Source organism: Delphinus delphis, chromosome 9 (genome assembly GCF_949987515.2).
Source record: "Delphinus delphis chromosome 9, mDelDel1.2, whole genome shotgun sequence".
NCBI lineage: Eukaryota > Metazoa > Chordata > Mammalia > Artiodactyla > Delphinidae > Delphinus > Delphinus delphis.
This window is the reverse complement of record NC_082691.1, coordinates 83,913,509-83,932,954: the sequence shown is the minus strand read 5'-3', so window position 1 is coordinate 83,932,954 and position 19,446 is coordinate 83,913,509. Positions and strand designations below refer to the sequence as shown.

At 45.0% G+C, this 19,446-nt stretch overlaps 1 protein-coding gene across 1 annotated transcript; it reads right to left on the bottom strand.

Annotated features, from left to right (window-relative positions):
* Nucleotides 1-2,412: 2,412 nt before the first annotated feature.
* On the bottom strand, nucleotides 2,413-13,068 carry GARIN1A (golgi associated RAB2 interactor 1A). The gene is given in 5 exon segments (XM_060019990.1): nucleotides 2,413-2,633; nucleotides 7,106-7,220; nucleotides 8,785-9,035; nucleotides 9,989-10,173; nucleotides 12,916-13,068. Coding segments are annotated over 5 exon segments (903 nt in total). The 3' UTR covers nucleotides 2,413-2,434.
* Nucleotides 13,069-19,446: the final 6,378 nt, after the last annotated feature.

Below are 19,446 nucleotides of genomic sequence, written 5' to 3'. Positions count from 1 at the left end.
TTGTTATTATCAGCCATGAGACATCCATTCCCCTAATTGTTCTTTTCTAACAGCCCCCAATTTCCTTTGGGGAAACCACCCAGCCTGCTGCAGCATTTGATGAAATGTTCAATTAGCCATCCTTACCTGAATCCCCAGAGGTGTTCTGGTGTCAGTGCATTCCAAGACTGACTTTTCAGCTGTCCCTTTGAGGCCGTGAGCCAACTCATATTTTTCCAATAAATTTCTTTTGCTTTAAATTAGAGTCAGCTTCTCTTACTGGCAATCAGAAAACTTTAATATAAAATGGTATCTCTTCTCATAGTCCCACCAAGGAAACAGACAGGCAAGCAACTACAGTAGTGTGAGAAATGCTGTAAACTGGATACACGCAGGGCACAATGGTAGCATAGAACAACTCCCTCGGTAAGGACAAGTATCATGAGAGCAACAGGTAGAAAATGCAAGGACAGGTATTTGAATAGAGTGAAGGATGTGCCACATCCTTGCACTATCTAAACACATGGTATATTACAGAAATCACAAGAAATCTGGCATGGTAGAAGCATGAGGTTCAAGGGCAGCAGTGGCCAGTGGAGAGGCTGGAGAGAGAGGCCTGGCCATTGTTTATCAAAGGGATACAAAAAGCAAGGGATACCCTTGCTTTTATCAAGAGTGAAGTGATGGATTTATGTTTCAGAAAGATGGCTTTTTAGAAGTATAGATAGGAAATGGATTGGGAGAAAATCGAATTCATAAGAGTATGAACTTCAGAGTTAGACGGACTGGGTTCAGGTCCCGGTTCTGCTACTCGCTCCCTATATGACCTTAAGCAAGTTCTTGAACCTTTCTGTGGCTCGGGTTCATCATCTGTAAAATGTGATCATAGATTATCTACATCCTAATGAGTGTGTCGCTTAAGTGTTCTTTGTAAAGTCTTAGCATAGTGTTTGGCATATAGTAAGTTTCTAATGAAATTAGCTATTATTGTTACAATGATGACAGATCTGGGAGATCAGTTGGGGTTACCACAATAATCTAGGTGAGAGTTGATGGAGGCTTAAACCAAGGCAATAGAAATGAGGATGGAGATCACCTGAATGTTTGTAAACATATCATATTAGGGATACTTTTGAGAGTGGAATGCGTACACATTAATAATGATACTAGAACAACAGGCATAAATTGGGAAGGGTGGTCACCCTTCACATTAGTCTTTTCTAAGTTCTGCTTCTAGATGTCCCTCACCAGCACCAACAATGCTCAGCTTGTTTGATTGTAACATGCTGAAAGGAAATTTGTTGTTTTAATTTTTATTGGAGGCAGGAAGAAATCAACAAACACTAGGCATCCTCTCAGCTCAGTCTTTTCTGACCCAGTCTAGCTAGGATTTACCACTCAGCCCAACTGAGCGTGCACGAGGGGCGGGCAGTCGTGTTCCTTCTCCTTCCATCACTGTATTACCCACGTGTGAACTATAGGGAAGCAGGTCCTCCAGCCTTGATTTGCAGACCAGGTGGCTCAAACATCATGTCAACCTAAATGGCTTTCCTGTGTCTCCAAAACAGGGCTCAGTATCTCTCCCATATGCTCCCTACAGGCAAGTATCATATCCATCTGTCTTGTTCTCTCTAATATACCCAGCAACTGGTGCAGTGTCTGGCACCTAGCAGGAGCTGGATCAATGCCTACTGAATGCTGTGGTAGTATTCCTCAAGTCAGTATTCCCCATTTGTCCAGAGGTTGGTCAAGGGTCCTGTTCTATCCCTGATATACACAGACACTGTGTCTTCCACTTGGGTTTCATTAGGTCCTGGGTAGGAAGAGTCAATCAATTAGGACTTCCAGTGATGGGGGGTCACCATCTTCCTTGACAGAAGCCCCATCTTCATTAGCAACCAAAGTTTGCATGGCCAGGATGACCTTTCATAGCTTTACCTTAACACAGGGAATGGGGCAGGAAGACTCACGTTCTTGTTTGAGGTAAGTGGGGCGACACAAAAACATCTCCTAGTTGATCGCCATCATTCTCAGGACTCTTTCACTTTGGGCTTGTAGCAGCCCTGTCTCTGTTTCCCCCTATCCCTTTGTAAGAGGAAGTTGGATTGCTCCCCAGGTCCTTTCCTCCGGACTGGCTTTCTTGGCTTTGCTCGGCTATTTGGGAGTTTCAACTGAGCTAATAGAATGTTTTTTCCATTTATTTCCCAAGGAGCGAGCTATTGCTCCTAATTAGTCCTTCTCCAGCCCCTCCCCACCTCCACCCCCCATAGCACAACCTATAACAATTAGGGACTCACTTGGAGGTTTATTGGTGGAAGTACCGAAGCACCTTGTTATAAACACCATCTTACCTTTCCCATGGTCTTCTGGGCCACAATAGGAAAAGAGCATTATAGAAGGTTGTAGCAAGTGGACTGAATGAAGCCTGGGAAGATGACCCTGTCTTGGTTAGGTGTTAGGGTCCCAGGAAGTTCTCTCCTAGGGAACCGGCTACAGGAGCCTGCAGGAAGTGCTCCACTGGATTCTCTTGCTCCCAGAGACTGTGGTTCAAGGTGGTTCTCATGGGTATATTCGAATTGACAGGGGATGCCACTGGAGAGGGTGTCTTGTCAGAGCAGTTGAAATTGTCTATTTCAGTGGTGGTATCGGTGTTTCTGGAGTAGCCCAGGATATTGGGGTCATTGAAAGCAATAGAAGAAAAAGAAACCATTGTTAAGAATCTAATTTTGAAACTTTTAAAATTACGTCTTTTCCAGCATGAGTGCCTTGAACCTAGATCTAAATATGGAAATGATGGGCAGTGACAACACGTATTTATGGCATGAGGTACCTACAAGCAACTTGAGCAGAGAAAGCCAAGCGGGAGGGAGGCTGGAGAGAAGGCATCTCTGCTGAAGTGGAACAGATACCCCTCCAAATCTTAAGCCTTGCTTTCATGTGTTGAGAATGTAACATGTTATGAGTCAAAGGCAAGACCTGAACCCACTGGGACCTGCCTGATGCCCACTATAGTCTGCCAGCTATCAGCATAAGTGCAAAGAAAACCTCAGACAGTTCTCCAAAACAATAACAACTGAAAAAATAATCACAACCACTTGTGTGTCTAGAAAAACACACACTGGGCTAAAATTTTTTAAAATTTTGATTTTAAGTGAAATACATGCTTATTTTAAATGAAAAAAAAACCTATAAAAAAGCACCCAAAAGAAAATAAAAATCACTCACACTTACTATTCAGAAATAAGTACAGTGAGGTTTTGTTTTTTCCAATGAAATTAATTTTAGGGTTATTTAGCCAGAGACTGGCAATAGGGCCTAATATCTAAAAATGTCTTTGCCACAAAACACCTAGAAATGCTGGATAAAATATGATCTACACAATTTTAAATGCATTGTTAAACTCACAAAAAGTAAAGTAAAAATCCCAGGGACCAAAATTAAAGATCAGTGAAGTATGAGCTAAAGTGGGGCTGCCTGAGGGACTGGCCAGTCTTAGTGACCCAGGCCTTGGGTTTTTATGGCCACGTGACACAGGAGGTAAAGTCTTGGGCCCGAGCTAGGTAGGGTATTAACTGAGGTATTTACATAAGTCCAGGACTTTCAAAGCCACCTTCTCAGCACCAGAAAGAAATCTGGGACACCAGAAAGAAATCCATGCAGTGCCACAAGCTCATCTATATCAACTTGGATTCTGGGTCAAAACAAAAGTCTCTGCTGGAAATTCTTATCTTTGGGACTGTCCCAATACTGGTTTGAGGTCTGAAATGATATATGGTACAAGAACTTCCAAGCTGAGAAACTAATATAAAAACTTTTGGGGCTTCCCTGGTGGCGCAGTGGTTGAGAGTCCGCCTGACGATGCAGGGGGCACGGGTTCGAGAGCTGGTCTGGGAAGATCCCACATGCCGTGGAGCAACTAAGCCCGTGTGCCACAACTACTGAGCCTGTGCTCTAGAGCCCACGAGCCACAACTACCGAGCCCGTGTGCCACAACTACTGAAGGCTGCATGCCTAGACCCCGTGCTCGGCAACAAGAGAAGCCACTGCAATGAGAAGCCCATGCACTGCAGCGAAGAGTAACCCCTGCTCTCCACAACTAGAGAAACCCGTGCACAGCAACGAAGACCCAATACAGGCAAAAATAAATAAATAAATAAAACTTACGTTAAAAAAAATTTTTTTTTTCTCCTGAGCCAGTAATATCTCTGATATGGAATCAAACTTACAGTGGCTCTTTGGGGTTAACCCTTGCCCCTCCAATTTAGGCCAACATGAGTCCCACAGAAAAAGGCCTGTTTGAGAAAAGCTCAGATAAAATATTATAGCTACAGACAGCTCCAGGGCCCACAGGGTGTCAGTATCTGTGTGAGAGGAAGCAGAGAGAAGCAACAGGGCATCTGATGTGCCTGTAGACAGGAGAGCTCCTATATCTCCCACAGCTTCTCAGTGGAAAGTGCAGCCAGCCAATTTGAGAAGAAGGAAACTGGAAGTAAGTGCAAGGGGTCCATGGTACAGTCTGAAGAGGCTGGTGAAGTATGTGCCTTAAGAACTCTCAAAACCACCAGAACACCCTCCCTTGCAGGACGCGTCCTCAAACAAGGAAAAACCACTGGAAATGGAATCCAAATTGAGTAGGACAGGAACAATAAAAGCAAAGAAAAGAGAAAGGTCAGGGAAAGATAGGAGAGAGGAACACAGCCCTGGAATCGTAAAAAATACAAGGCCATAAACACTTCACAAAAATGACACAAGAGGGAGCTCGGGAGCCCAAACCAGAAAGCTGCCTTGACCAGCCCCTCACCCGCAAAGGTTCAGGAAAAACGTTTACATCAGAGATCATAATCCAAGGCAACACAAAATTATATAAGGAAGAAAGGTTGGGACTTCCCCAGCGGTCCAGTGGTTAAGACTCTGCCTGCCAATGCAGCAGGATGCGGGTTCGATCCCTGGTTGGGAACTAAGATCCTGCATGCCGCCCAAGGTGGCCAAAAATTAAAAAAAAAAAAAAGAAAAGAGGCTATGAAGCATCATAAATCCTTACAGACAATGAATGCCACTAAAAAGATGTGCCTGCAAAACAAATGAAAAGTGCAACCCAGCATTTCAAAATGAGCTAAAAGAAGTTAAGACAAGGACAGAACATATGAAAGAACAACTAAGTCAGAATTTTAAAGATTTATAGGAATTCCCTGGTGGGCCAGTGTTCAGGACTCTGTGCTCTCACTGTCGAGGGCCGGCTTCAATCCCTGGTTGGGGAACTAAGATCCCACAAGCTGCGTGGTGCAGCCTAAAAAATAAAAATACAAAATATAAATAAAAGATTTACAAATGTGGTGATAAAACTGAGAAAAGAATTAGACATTTCTAAAGAAATAAAAATTACTTCCTAAATGAAGCCTAAAGCCAGAAAGAACCCAAAAACAAACGAAGCAGATAATGCCTTAAGAGAAACAGAAAGGAAGAAGCAGGAGAGTTTCAAGAATAAAAAAGAGAAAGTGGCAGGTAATTAGATACGCAAAGATGATCCAACATACAAATAGTAGGAGTACCCAAAGAGGAAAATTTTACATTAGAATTCAAGAATACTATCTTGAGGTTGAAAAAAAAAAAAAAAGACTGGAAAGTACATATAAAGGCGCACCATGACCTGGGTGAACTGACCCAGCATGACCACAGCTGGGACCCTGCCCCAGAGCAAGGCTATGAAAGCATTGAGAGAGAGGAGGTGTGGAGAGTCCTTTGTACAGAGCTCCTCCTTCGTTCCCCTCCAGCTGAACCACAGAGGCTTCCTGGGAACACCCAGAGACCTTGAGCAGTGGCCCCTGGGGTCTGGGAGACCCAGTAGGTGGCGGGGCACAACTCCCACCCAGGAAACAATGGAGGGTGGCAGAACCGGGAGAGCAGGTTTCTTTGATGACAGAGTGAAGAGGAGTTGCTTCTGTGTCTAGGAGGCACAGTCCTCCCTCCAGTAGCTGGTCAAAGTCTGAGAGGACATTTCCTGAGGACAAGATGTCAACTGTACCGGAGAGAAAGAGCCCGCCTCGAGCCACTGTAGACACTACCTGCAAGGACTCCCTTAAAGTGAGGGGACTCTGACAGCTAGGGCCTGAGTGCATGGACGCCTGCAGAGCCAGGGCCTGAGCCGGGGGCCTTGCATTGGGGTGAGGACTTCAAGGAACCCAAGAAAGCTCCTAAGAGAAAAAGCCAGCTTTAAAATCAGGAAACAGAAGGAGAGGAGCGAAGGTCCAGTCCCCACATGAAGGGCCATCTTAATATGAGGCCAAGCTGACTGAAGGGGGTGATGTGATCACTTTAGAGTTTTGATAATTTTCAGGCACTGCATTTTTTTTTTTTTTTTTTTGCACTGGATGTTTTAATTTCACAACTGATGCTGCTTTTGCAGTTTAAAGGGACCAAAGAACTCTTTTATATTCTAAGAGGGAGCCCATATATGCTATGGGACCTGCTCAGAGACCAGCTTCTATCCAGGGGCAAAAAGACAACTTCTCCCGCTGAAAAAATTATAAAGGAAAGGAAAAAATTTTGCATTTTGATGATACCCTACAAGTTGTACTTCTTCAATGTATCGACTGAACAATCTTGCTTTGGTTTTCTATCTCTTGGTACAGAAAGAATCTAACGCAATGACTTAGTAGATTAGTAAAACTTCGGAGCCAGCAGTGGTCTCCCATGTGGGTTAACGTCTATTCTGTCCATTTTACAGAATAGACAAGTGAGGCACGGAGGCCTTGGGATTGTCTTACCCAAGGGACCCTTGCGAGTTGGGACTGGAGATAGTCAATATATAACTCCATGAGCCTGCTTTATTAATTTATTCATCCCTCACTCCTTTTACTGAACACATTCCATATGAAAACACTAGGGTTTACCTAGGGACTATTAAGATCAATCAGCCACTGACCCTGTTCCCAAGGACAGGCTTATAATAAAATTAAGGGGACACGTCACATGCAAAGGTCTAAAGTGAAGAGAAGGAACTGAGATGGGTGGGCAGAGGGTGTCACTGAGCACCGCCCTGCCCCCGCCCCCCGCCCCCCACCCCTCCCCGCACCATGGCTCTGTGCTGCGGGAAGGGATGCCGGCGTTGCCTGCGCAGAGGACCCACCTGTCTGCTGTGAGCTGGGACCTTCCTGAGAGATTCGAGAAACAGTCACTGGTCTGCTCGGCTGCCAAGAGCTTTCATGGAGCTTTCACTGGACTGGCAGGATGACAGGAGGCCGCTTCCAGACTGCATGGAGAAATGTGCAGTCAGATGGCCAGGTCTGCTCCCTGATAGCCCTTGGCTTCCTCGGGCCATAACCTTGAAGGAACTCACTTGTGTCTGCCAGCCTAGTCCTGGGAACCTGCTCCTTCAACATCAAGCCCTCGAATCATGAGACCAAAAATGGGGCCCTAGCAGGATCGCCTCCTCTCCCTGATGGGCTGCTGTGGCTATCTGCCCAGAGCACAGGCTCTGAACCTTGTGAACCAGAGCAGCAGAGCTGACTTTCAAAGTCAGTGATAGAGTGCCTAAAGTATGCCACTTACATGAGATGAGGAAAGTGTTTCCATCCTGAAATCTGAAGGTTTAAGGTTATCCAATCTATCAAACTTTTCCTTCCTGACCTTCTACCCTAAGCAGGTACTGGGAAAGCCTTCTATGGGTCAAAAGAAAAGAAAAGAAATCCTTAAATAAACTAAAAGGGAAAAGCAAATCCTTAGGGGAAATATTTGCAAAAACTTGAGATTAAAGGCTTAAAAATCCTGATATATAAAAAGCTCTGGTTTACAAATCAATTTAGAAAAATGCAAAGTTGCCAAGAGAAAAATGGCCAAAGAACACAAGAGCCAATGCAAAAAAAAAAGGTCAGTGTTCAGATTCACTGAAAAATCAGAGAATCCACTTTTTTTCAGCCTATCATACTAGAAAATTAAAATTTATACTTCTCAATTGTGATAAGGATACAGTGACACAGTCACTCCTATTATTGGAGAGAGTATAATTTGGTAGGAACTTTCTGGAAATAATCTGGCAGTATGTATCAAGAGCCTTAAAAATGTCTGTACCCTTTGAATTCTGCTTCTAAAAATCAATTCTGAGAAAACAATCAGAAATGTGGACGATACATAAATGCTTGTTGTAGCATCAGTTACAATAATGAAAAGTCAGAAACAACTCTGAATGTTAAACAACTCTGAATGAAACAACTCTGAATGAATGATATTAGGGGAATGGTGAAGTAAATTTTAACCCATTCATACAACTGAATAGCATGAAATTACCAAAATGATGTATATAAAGGGCTTCTAAAAGAAATGGGAAAATGCTTATGATATAATCTAAATTGGAAAAAAAGCAACATTCAGAAATGTATATATATTTAATGTCCTCAAATATATAAATTAAAAATTAAGATGAAAGAATAGAAGGAAATATGCCAAAATGTTCCAAGTGATTGCTTGGGGCTGAAAAGAAGTAGGGGTGATTTTTCTGTAATTTTCTGATTTTCTTCAGTGAGCATTATTCCTTTATAACACTGAAAAAAAAAAAAAACCCCAGCAAAAAACAGCAAATAATTTTTAAGTGAATGAAGTACTTTATAGCTCTTTTTTTGGAAAACAAAATTAATTTACTTTTTATGTCTGTAGACCTCAATTTGGTGTGTGTGTATCATTGACCCTTGAAAAAGAAGTCTGCTCATCCCCACACAACACTAGACTGTAATACCCATCAATTCTCGGGAGGTGATATGTTTCCGATTCCCAGCTGACCCTACAGATCTCTTGGCGGGATCTTGGTGAAACTTACTGTTTCGGTGGAGCTGCAGGGCAACTTGGGCACCAGGCAGTGAGAGAATTGGATTCTCGGGTCTTTTGTGGTGATAGACAGACCTCTCCGCAGAATTTTCACCAAGCGGATCCAGAATTGAAACACAGCCTCTGGGTGTTTTTCGTGGAGCCTCAGGTAGAAGATCTTTTCAGTCACTGTCCTAACCCTCAGGATGCGTTGGAGCCGGTCGCAGATTCGTAGCTCCACGTACTTCAGTGGGAGAATCCTGGACACAATCAGGAAATTCCCATGGCAGAGGCATCAGTGATTTTAATCAACCAAGCTGGTGCCTTCCTAGAGCTTGGGTCAACCTCACTAGGTGCTGACCTCCGCTTGGGGGACACCCAAGGGAGAAAGCTCATGGTCTGAGAGTGGGAATGATCACTAAGACCGACTCTTCTCTGATTTCCAGGGCCTTAGTTATTAAAGAATCTGCCCACACCAATAACAATGGCTGAGAGTCGATGTATAATATCTCGTTTAGTCCTCACAACAACCCTTTGATGAAGGAAAGATAAGTAGTAGTAATTCCATTTTACAGAATTTGAAACTGTGGCTCAGAGAAGCTAAGTGATTTACCCAAGTTTAGATCTTCTTAAGTAGGAAATGGAACTAAGGTTTTCTGGCTCTATTTTCAGGTCTCCTCCTCCCTAGATCCTGATTAACTGTGCTGAAAGATTAAGAAAATGGACAGAGGTCTCCTATACATCCAGTATTTTTTTTTCAATCTCAACACCTCATAATCCTATTTGACTATCATATCACTCACCTTTCTTTTTGAAAACCTCTAAGTCAATATTGACAAAAAAAAAATAAGCAAAAGGAAGCTAAGATTCTCAAAAACTAGGCCGAGACAGGGATTGGTGCTCTACCACAGCACCAAACACAGTGCTTGGTACACATAGATACTAAGTAAATACTTGTCAAATGAATGAATGAAGTCTATATAGTTCATCAGCTAAAGAACACTGTTCTTTCTTCTCAGCTAAAGTCCAGCAAAAACTAACACAACATTGTAAAGCAATTTTACTCCAATTAAAAAAAGAAAATTATGTTGCTAAAAAAAACAAACAAACACAAAGGCCACAAAATAAAAAAATAAATAAGTAAAGTCCAGCTGCAAAACAACGCAGTCATTCATCCTGCCCCTTCCGGCCCCTCCCTCAAGCCCTTCTTTACCTGCTGAGGGTGATGACTGGGGCACTATCAGGTGTGCTACAGGTGGAAAACTGACCCTGGGGCCAGGTGACATTGGCCATCAGGAGGACGTTGGGGAGTGGCAAGGAGGGCACCGAGGAGGTCACCCCGAGGATCACAGTGGTAGACCCGTCACAGACATCCATCCAGTTCCCGGCTTTAGTGACCTAGAAATCAGCCCCAGGCACATGGGTCAGAGAGAAGCAGAAGACAGGGGTGGAAGGTTACAGATGCTAGAAAACGGCTCTTCAACTTGGCGACAGGCTTAGAGCACCTGTGCTTCTTGCAGGTGTGTGGCACACTGGACTGGGTCATGACCTGAATCTATCCTTCCTGTGGGTCTCCCCAGAGAGACTTAAGTTCATGGGCGACAGGAACGCTGTGCTGCCCTTCTTAGAGTCCTTTGCATTACTAATTTTAAAAGGATGCACTAGTAAGAAGCCAGCACAGGTTCCTTCCTTCCTTCCTTCCTTCCTTTCTCTCTCTCTTTCTTCATTCATTCATTTATTGGCTGTGTTGTGTCCCCGTTGCTGCATGCGGGCTTTGTCTAGTTGCGGCGAGGCGAGTGGGGCCTACTCTTCGTTGTGGTGTGCGGGCTTCTCACTGTGGTGGCTTCTCTTGTTGCGGAGCACGGGCTCTAGGCGCGCAGGCTTCAGGAGTTGTGGCGTATGGGCTCCAGAGCACAGGCTCGGCAGTTGTGGAGCATGGACCCAGTTGCTCCGCGGCATGGAGGATCTTTCCGGAGCAGGGATCGGACCCGTGTTCCCTGCATTGGCAGGCAGACTCCTATCCACTGCGCCACCAGGGAAGCTCCAGCACAGGTTTCTAATGGTCTGGAAGGGACATTGTGAGAAGAAAGTTCCAGAAGGGGAGGAGAGTGAGGAAAGAGCTGTTGAACGGAGAAGACCCAGGCAGCCCATCTTGAGGGAGGTTTGGGGAGCTTCTCCCAAGACGAGGGAGTGCCGGGCTTGTTGCTGGGTCTTGAGTGTAATAAGGACCTGTTCTCTTGCAGCACTCGGGGCTGTGGCAGGACAGGGAGATGGATGCCTGGCACTGGGGCACAGTGTCTCAGCTAAGACACCCCTACCTCACTCTCCAGGGCGGGCAGAGAAGCACCAGGTCTGTGGCCTCTAAGGAACCACAGGGACCAGGGTAAGGAACACCTGAGGAGTGACCCCTGCGTTCCCAAGACCAGAGGGCCTTCTCCCGATATCCTAGGCTTTGTAAGACCATCGGGGCCATTCACAGCCCGTGGTGGAACTGGGGACCAGGCGAAAGCCCCAGGAATGACTGAAATGTTAGTTCCCACAAGCCTGAGTAGATGGTGCCCCAAGAAAAGTGAATTTTGATTTTTGAAAAAAAAAAAAGGAACATTTCTTGGAGCCCATGTTGTGGAATGAAATTCATATGCGCTACAAAACACAGAGGGCCACACACACTGGGAGTAATAAGTAAATGTTTGCGGGTGAGGTTTCTTGGCGGTGACGTTAGTGACGGTGATGCTGAGGGGAGGGAAGGGAGGGAACAGCATAAGTTCAAGGCCGCTTTTAGCTCTGCCGAGGGCCAGCTTCACAGGCAGTCTTTCCCCCTCCCTGGCACAGTCTGAGTCTCTTGCTGCCTGAGTCACCTAGCGTCCATCCAGAGAATCTAAACAGTTTTAATACTAGGCCAAAGAGAACATATTAGGAGAATAAACCTGCCGCCATAATCTCACACCCAAGGACATGACTAGAATTTGATATCTTGAGTCTGGATTTCCCACGATACTGCTAACTCTCCTCTGAGTGTGTGTTAGGCATGAGCACGCCCCCCCCCCACGCCCCCCATGCTGCCAGCTGATCGCCCAGCTCTGCAGCTCCCTGGGGCGGTGCAGGGACCAGAGGGCACCTGGAGCCATGAACCTTTGGGGGACCTCGTCAGAGAGTAGCTCGCTGCTCTGTGAATTCAACTCCACCGCATGGATTCCTGACTGCAGACCCTCCCGTGCATTCCAGCCTCCTGCCTTCACCCAGGAACTTGAAGTCCCTCTCGCCTGGAAGGTCCTCCCCCTGCTCTTCTACCGAAGTCTCAGCAAGACCTGAAAGAACGGCTTACGACCCCGCCTTCTGGGAAGCCTTCCACAACTGCCCAGGTTGAAGGAGTGCTCTGCGCATGCTCTGGGGTTCGGCTAGTCCAAACCCTCTGACGCCGCGCTTTCTTAACAGCTACCATTTTATACTATGTCCTTTAAACCTACCAATTCACAAGCTTCTTGTCCAGGGACACTATCTGATCTCTCTTTGCATCTCCTGCCTCTCACACAGCTTGCTGACTGGTTATGCCATACCTGCAACGGAGCACAGGTGGTCCCCAGCCAGACCACTGGAGGGAAGCGGGTAGCACCTTGGTGAGATGTCCGCCCTGCACTCCTGGTGTCTCCATGCTTCCCAGGCCACAAACACTCACTTCCATAGGTCACATTACTACTCTTCTGGGGGATGGTGGAATCTGGGCAAGGCTAATTTATCCAGGGACCTTGGTCTCATGCAAGTGTATTTGTATAATAATATCCCAGAAAGAAGGTTGGGTTTCAGAGCACGGATTCCTACAGCTGCTTTCATCCCCTCTAATCAGCCAGCGTGGACTAGCGGCCCCGGGAGGGTGCCTATGAACCTGCCTGGAGAGTGGGTTCTGCTGTCTCCTTCTGCAGGTGTAACTCTATTTCCCGAAAGCATTTGACCTGCAGGGAGTCCCGTGATGCTGTGGGCACAAACTGAGGTGAACTTGGGACCCAGACCCTCTCGTTTCTCTGGCTTTCCTGGCTTCTTCCTCCTCCCCAGGGCTTTCAAAGGCCTTGATATCTTTGGACCAATCCCCGGGAACAGGTTTGGAAAGGCAAGGAGAGCTGGCCCTGAGCTGCACAAGGGTACCTGGATAAAGTTGCTTTCAAACACCACCGAGTCAGAGAACAAGTTGAATTCTGGAGAATGAATCAGTTGACAGAGGAGGCCGTCTTCCACCCCAAGTTCCACTCCAGGGCCTGGTTCCATGACCTCAGGTGGGAGGCTCCTAATTTTACTCATTGGTTCTTGGGAAGGATGGGCTGGGGAACATCCCTGGGGCTCCACTCAGACCCAGCCCAGCTCCACGGTGTTGGTGTGACCACCACTCCCCCACCTCCACATCTCCACCTCCCCTCCTGACTTACTGGCTGTCCCCCAGGCTGGCAAGGGCCTGTCGGCTCACAATGGCAGGAATGACATCAGGGAATGTGACGGGTAACAACAGGAAAGGGGAAAAAAAAGAAGAGGCAAGGAAGGACTGGGGAGTGAGCAGGGTGTTTTTCTCCCCTTTCCTACTCACTACAAACTAGCAATAATGTAGCCTGCTCCATTTTGTTTTTGGTTTTTTTTGCGGTACACGGGCCTCTCACTGTTGTGGCCTCTCCCGTTACGAAGCACAGGCTCCGGACGCGCAGGCTCAGAGGCCATGGCTCACGGGCCTAGCTGCTCCACGGCATGTGGGGTCTTCCCAGACCAGGGCACGAACCCATATCCCCTGCATCGGCAGGCAGACTCTCAACCACTGCGCCACCAGGGAAGTCCAGCCTGCTCCAATTTTCAGTCAATCTCCCCACACACAAGGAAAACAATTCTCCCAAGATTATGGCCAGACTGCGAGCTGCACAGCAGCAAGGGAGGCTATCGGGAAACCCACAGCCTTCAATCCTCCCCACTCAGGGCGAAGCCTCTCACAAAAATTTTCTCTGTAAATGTGACCTGTTCGCCTGATGTCAGGCCCTCACTGGGCCAGGAGAGCTCAGGATGGGGCCCGCAGTTCAGCCCAATCTTCCCTCCCCCATCTCATGGGATAATTTTCTTTTTTGTTTTTTTTCTTTTTTTTTTAACACCAGGCTATTAACAAACCAAAGAGGTTTATTTATTTGGAAACTGTGAGCAAATGAGGAAGTGTGATACAGTGTATGCTGGAGCATCACAAAAAAGACCATGAGAACCAACTGTTAAATCTTCAGGAATTTTAACGAGCCAGTTGTTAAACACAGCCATTGTTAAAAATTTAATAATATAGGGCTTCCCTGGTGGCGCAGTGGTTGAGAGTCCGCCTGCCGATGCAGGGGTCACGGGTTCGTGACCCGGTCCGGGAAGATCCCACATGCAGCGGAGCAGCTGGGCCCGTGAGCCATGGCTGCTGAGCCTGCGCTCCGCAACGGGAGAGGCCACAACAGTGAAAGGCCCGTGTACCGCAAAAAAAAAAAAAAAATTTGGCAACTTAGATATGCTATACAAATGGCATCACATAGAAATTACTAAAACTGACTTAGAAAAAACTTTGACATTTATTTATTATATTTTTTAAATTTATTTTTATTTATTATTTTTTGGCTGTGTTGGGTCTTTGTTGCTGCACGCAGGCTTTCTCTAGTTGCGGCTAGCAGGGGCTACTCTTCATTGCAGTGCACAGGCTTCTCATTGTGGTGGCTTCTCTTGTTGCGGAGCATGGGCTCCAGAGTGCGTGGGCTTCAGTAGATGTGGTGCGTGGGCTCAGTAGCTGTGATTCATGGGCTCTGGAGCGCAGGCTCAGTAGTTGTGGAGCACGGGCTTAGTTGCTCCGTGGCATGTGGGATCTTCCCGGACCAGGGCTCGAACCCGTGTCTCCTGCATTGGCAGGGTGGATTCTTAACCACTGCGCCACCAGGGAAGCCCCTTTGACTGACTTTTAAAAAACTGATTTAGGAAAAATCAAATATATGCATCCATCAAAGATACTGAATTTGTTATCGCACCACAAATAAAACTCTAGGCCCACAGAGCTTCACTGGAGGAGCCTATCAAACATTTAAGGAATAATGTCAATGTAATACAAACTCAGGAAACAGAGTAGGAAATAGTTCTCAACTTGTTTTATGAATCCAGCATTACCAAAACCAGATAAAGACAATGCAAGAAAAGAAAGCAACAGACCTCAGACCAGCATTACTTGTGAACATAGACACAAAATTCCTTATCAACACCACAGAAGGAGAGATATATCATGTTCATGAACCGGAAGATTCAATATTAAGATGACAATTCACCCCAAATTGATCTGTAGATTCAATAAAATCCCAATCGAAATTCCAGAAGGCCGGGACTTCCCTGGTGGCGCAGTGCTTAAGAATCCGCCTGCCAATGCAGGGGTCAGGGGTTCGATCCCTCATCCGGGAAGATCCCACATGCCGCAGAGCAACTAAGCCCGTGTGCCACGACTACTGAGCCTGCGTTCTAGAGCCCACAAGCCACAACTACTGAGCCCGCGTGCCACAACTACTGAAGCTCACGCGCCTAGAGCCTGTGCTCCGCAACAAGAGAAGTCACTGCAGTGAGAAGCACGTGCACCACAACGAAGAGTAGCCCCCGCTCACTGCAACTAGAGAAAGCCCACGTGCAGCAACGAAGACCCAACGCAGCCAAAAATAAAAGGAATAAATAAATTTATTTAAAAAAAGTCCAGAAGGCTTTTTTTTTTTTTTTTGCGGTATGCGGGCCTCTCACTGTTGTGGCCTCTCCCGTTGCGGAGCGCAGGCTCCGGACGCGCAGGCTCAATGGCCATGGCTCACGGGGCCAGCCGCTCCGCGACATGTGGGATCTTCCCAGACCGGGGAACGAACCCGTGTCCCCTGCATCGGCAGGCGGACTCTCAACCACTGCGCCACCAGGGAAGCCCCAGAAGGCTTTTTAAAATAGACATTATAAAAGGAAAAGATTGATTATAGGCATTTTTAAAAATAAAATTTTGAACAAGTAACACATTCACACATACAAACATCAAAAAGTATCAAAAGGGAGACAAAAAGTCTCCTTCCCACCCCTGTCATTGGCTCAGTTCCCATCTTTCTCCCAAAATGAAGCCATTGCTGTCATCTCTCGTTTATCCTTTTAGACAATGTTTCTACATATTTATGCCAATATAGTGCATTTAACTTTTCCTACCCCTTCTTACATAAATATTCTAATTCTAATAAGTCTTATGAATATAATGTTCTCCAATTTGGAATTCCTCAGATTACAGAAAACTACCTGCTTTTATCAATTATTTAATTCTGCATTTCATATTAAGGAAAAGGGGAAAAGGAGTCCAAATTGACCTCATACTTTTACAGTATAGATATGCCTGATGTGTACAGACAAGGTCTAGGAGAAAAGGGTAATAAAAAAATAAAGAAACAGTAATAAAGACAGCACTCAAGTGATGAATTATGAGTTAAGTTGGCATGTTTGCACTGTAAAGCAAATCAAGTTTGTTGGCATTACTGATATTCTATGCGCAAAGCAGCATGTAAAATAAACATTGTAAGTTATAGCCATTTTATAATTTTAATTTTGTTACAGGAAGTTTGCTTAGAAACAAAATCTCACACGTGCCCACATAAGAATTACCTCAGGGGTGAAAAAGCTCACTGTTGACCTATTTTGCTGTACTGAATTTTGAGGAATCCTTGAAAAAGAAAAAAAAATCGTGCTGTAGACAAAAGAGCTGCATACTGGAAATATGGACCACCAATTAATTCAGTGATATTGTCTAAGTCATTTAGTTTCCTTCTGTTTCCTCTGTAGTAAAATGAAAAGACGCCGTCCAATACACTAGCCACTAGCCACATGTGATTACTGAGCACTTGAAATGTGGCTAATTGAAATGCAGAAGTGTTGTAAGTATAAAATACTCACCAGTACAAATACACACTTAGTACAAAAATAAAAGAATGTAAGACATCTCATTAATAACTTTTTATGTTGATTACATATTGAAATATTTTTAATATATTGGGTTAACTAAAATTTGTTTAAAATACCTTTTCCTATTTTTCTTTTCAATGTGACGACCACTAGACAATTTTAAATAATATATGTGGCTTGCGTTATATCTTTACTGGACAGTGCTAAACTAGATCATATCTTCCAGTCCTTAATCTTCTGATACCTACCTTAAGCTTTAGCAGTGCAGCCCTTCAAACCCAGAAAGCATCACACAGCATACACTTGAAGTATTTCCTTCCTTTCCTTCCATTCCACGAGATAGCACTAGAGTTAAGGTTTCAAGCTAATAATTAATATATATTTTAAAATATTTAAATACATGCAGTTTTCTAAATATGTTGTGCTTAGTTTCATCTCCATGCCCTTCCTCACACTGTTTGCTCTACTGGGAATCTTTTTCCTAACTTGATAGCCGATTCATTTTTAAAAATTCAGATCCTCTGGGAATTCCCTGGCAGTCCAGTGGCTGGGACTCGGCGCTTTCACTGCCGTGGGCCAGATTCAGTCCCTGGTCAGGGAATTAAAATCCTGCAAGCCACATGGTTTGGCCAAAATAAAAAGATTAAAAATTAAATAAAATAAAATTCAGATCCTCTAAGAAGCTTTTCCTTAACATCCATCTCCTGCCGTAAATAACTACATAGCCACTGTCCTATACACATTATTCTATAATAAAACCATGAAATATTATTTGTTTATATGCATCCCCCCTTTCATCTTGTGTATGTCATCTGAGGTAGGTAGTGATGAGATCTTAGTCAATGCCTGGCACCCAGTAGGGGCTGTAAGCAATGTATCAGTCAGGATAGGCAAAGTTAGCAAAAAACCCTACGTCACAGTAGCTTAAGACAACAAAGGTTCTTTTCTCATGTACACTACATGGTCATCAGGAACCAGTTGAGAGCTCTACTCCATGGCATCCTCACTCCAGGACCTACACTAATGAACAGTTCCATTTGGAGCACTGCTGGTCACTGTGGCAGAAGGAAAAAGAGGGCTTTGGAGGTTTTAGAACCTGTGCTTAAACGCTCCAACCTAGAAATGACACAAGTCACTTCTACTCACAGCTCATTGGCTGGAACTAATTACATGGCCCCATCCAACCACAAGGATGTCAGGAAGTACGATTCTATCATGTGCTTGGAAGACAAGGGCAGAAATATTGGGGGAACATTAATGAGGACTACTAATGACCCTGCTAGTCAGTATTATCTCCCAGCTCACTATTCCTCGGCAGGTGGAATATATTCACTATATGTTCCCCCCCACCAAAGGAAACAACCCAAGAGTTCCCTATAGTCACAACGTCAAGTTCAAATTAAAGAATCTGAGTGATGCACAGTAGTTCCTATACCAGTTTCAGATGTGGCGTGAGCTAGAGAACTATAAACTAAAAAGGCAAGCCATGTGCTACACATCTAATGTACATTGGTGGAACAGGGACAGGATAAATGCAGTAAGGAGAGAGGGGACAAGTGGGAGACACAGCAGCCTAGCGATTGTGATGTTCCACTCTGCAGATGTGATGAAAGCCCCTTACCCTGAGGGAAGGGAATATTTCTTGACTAGCCCCCAGGTAGGGCATCCTTAGGCAATTGTTCTGTTTGAAGCTGCGAAGATTTCAGGGTTGTTGTTGCAGCATAACCTAATTTGTCCTGACTGATGCGGAGATTGGAATCTAGAGGGGGGTGTTGCATACTACAAAAAAAACAAGAACAAAAACCCTAATATGTATGACAATAACATGTGGAGGGCAGCAGAGAAATCTTATTGGAGGCTGGAAGGATGGCAACCCATGTCATATAGTAGCAAAGTATTTGGTAAAACTGTTGCCTGCAGTAACTTAGAAGTCATACTTTAATAATCTACCTAATAAACTAGGAGAAAGCATCAGATAACAGAATTTTAGCAGCAGGAATTGTATACAATCGGTTGCATTGACAAAGCACTGCAGGATGAGTTCAGAAGAGAACTGGCCAGCTTACAAGTAGCCATAGGGATCCAGAGAGACTACGGAAATCATACTGGTTCACAGAAGCAACTGCTTCTCAACCCTAAGTGGGAATAGATAAAATGGAGAAATGTTTGGAGTGACAGAAGTCCCTCCTATGACAATTCAAACTCTAGTGACAATTCAAACTCAGCTTTGTAGGGAGGGTGACCAACCGTCCGGGTTTGCCCAGAACTGTCCGAGTTTTAACACTGAAAGTACTGCAACCCTGCCAGGCACAGGGACAGTTGCTTACCCTACTCATAAGAAAGATCAAAACAACGGTATGGCCATCATATCTTTTTTAAAACCTCTGAGCAGTTTAAATTGTTTTAGAGCCAAGACCTCATTAAGGCTGTGGCACCCAGTAAACCATTTCAATTAAGCTAAACGGCTTGGGGAAGAGACTTCAGGTGCAAGCTCTCCAACTGAAAAGATCAAAATGCCCCAAAGTAATTGGGGAGGCACGAGAATGAGAAAAGACATCAAATTTAAGAAATATGTCTAGAAAAGGGCAGCTACTGTCACATGACACTGCCTGAAATCAGAGATAAAAAGCCAACTATATTTTTGAGAGTACTCTGTTACAACACAAGGCACATAAGCCCAGCCAACCACAAAAGACCAGGGAGTACAATCTTATCATGTGCCCAGAA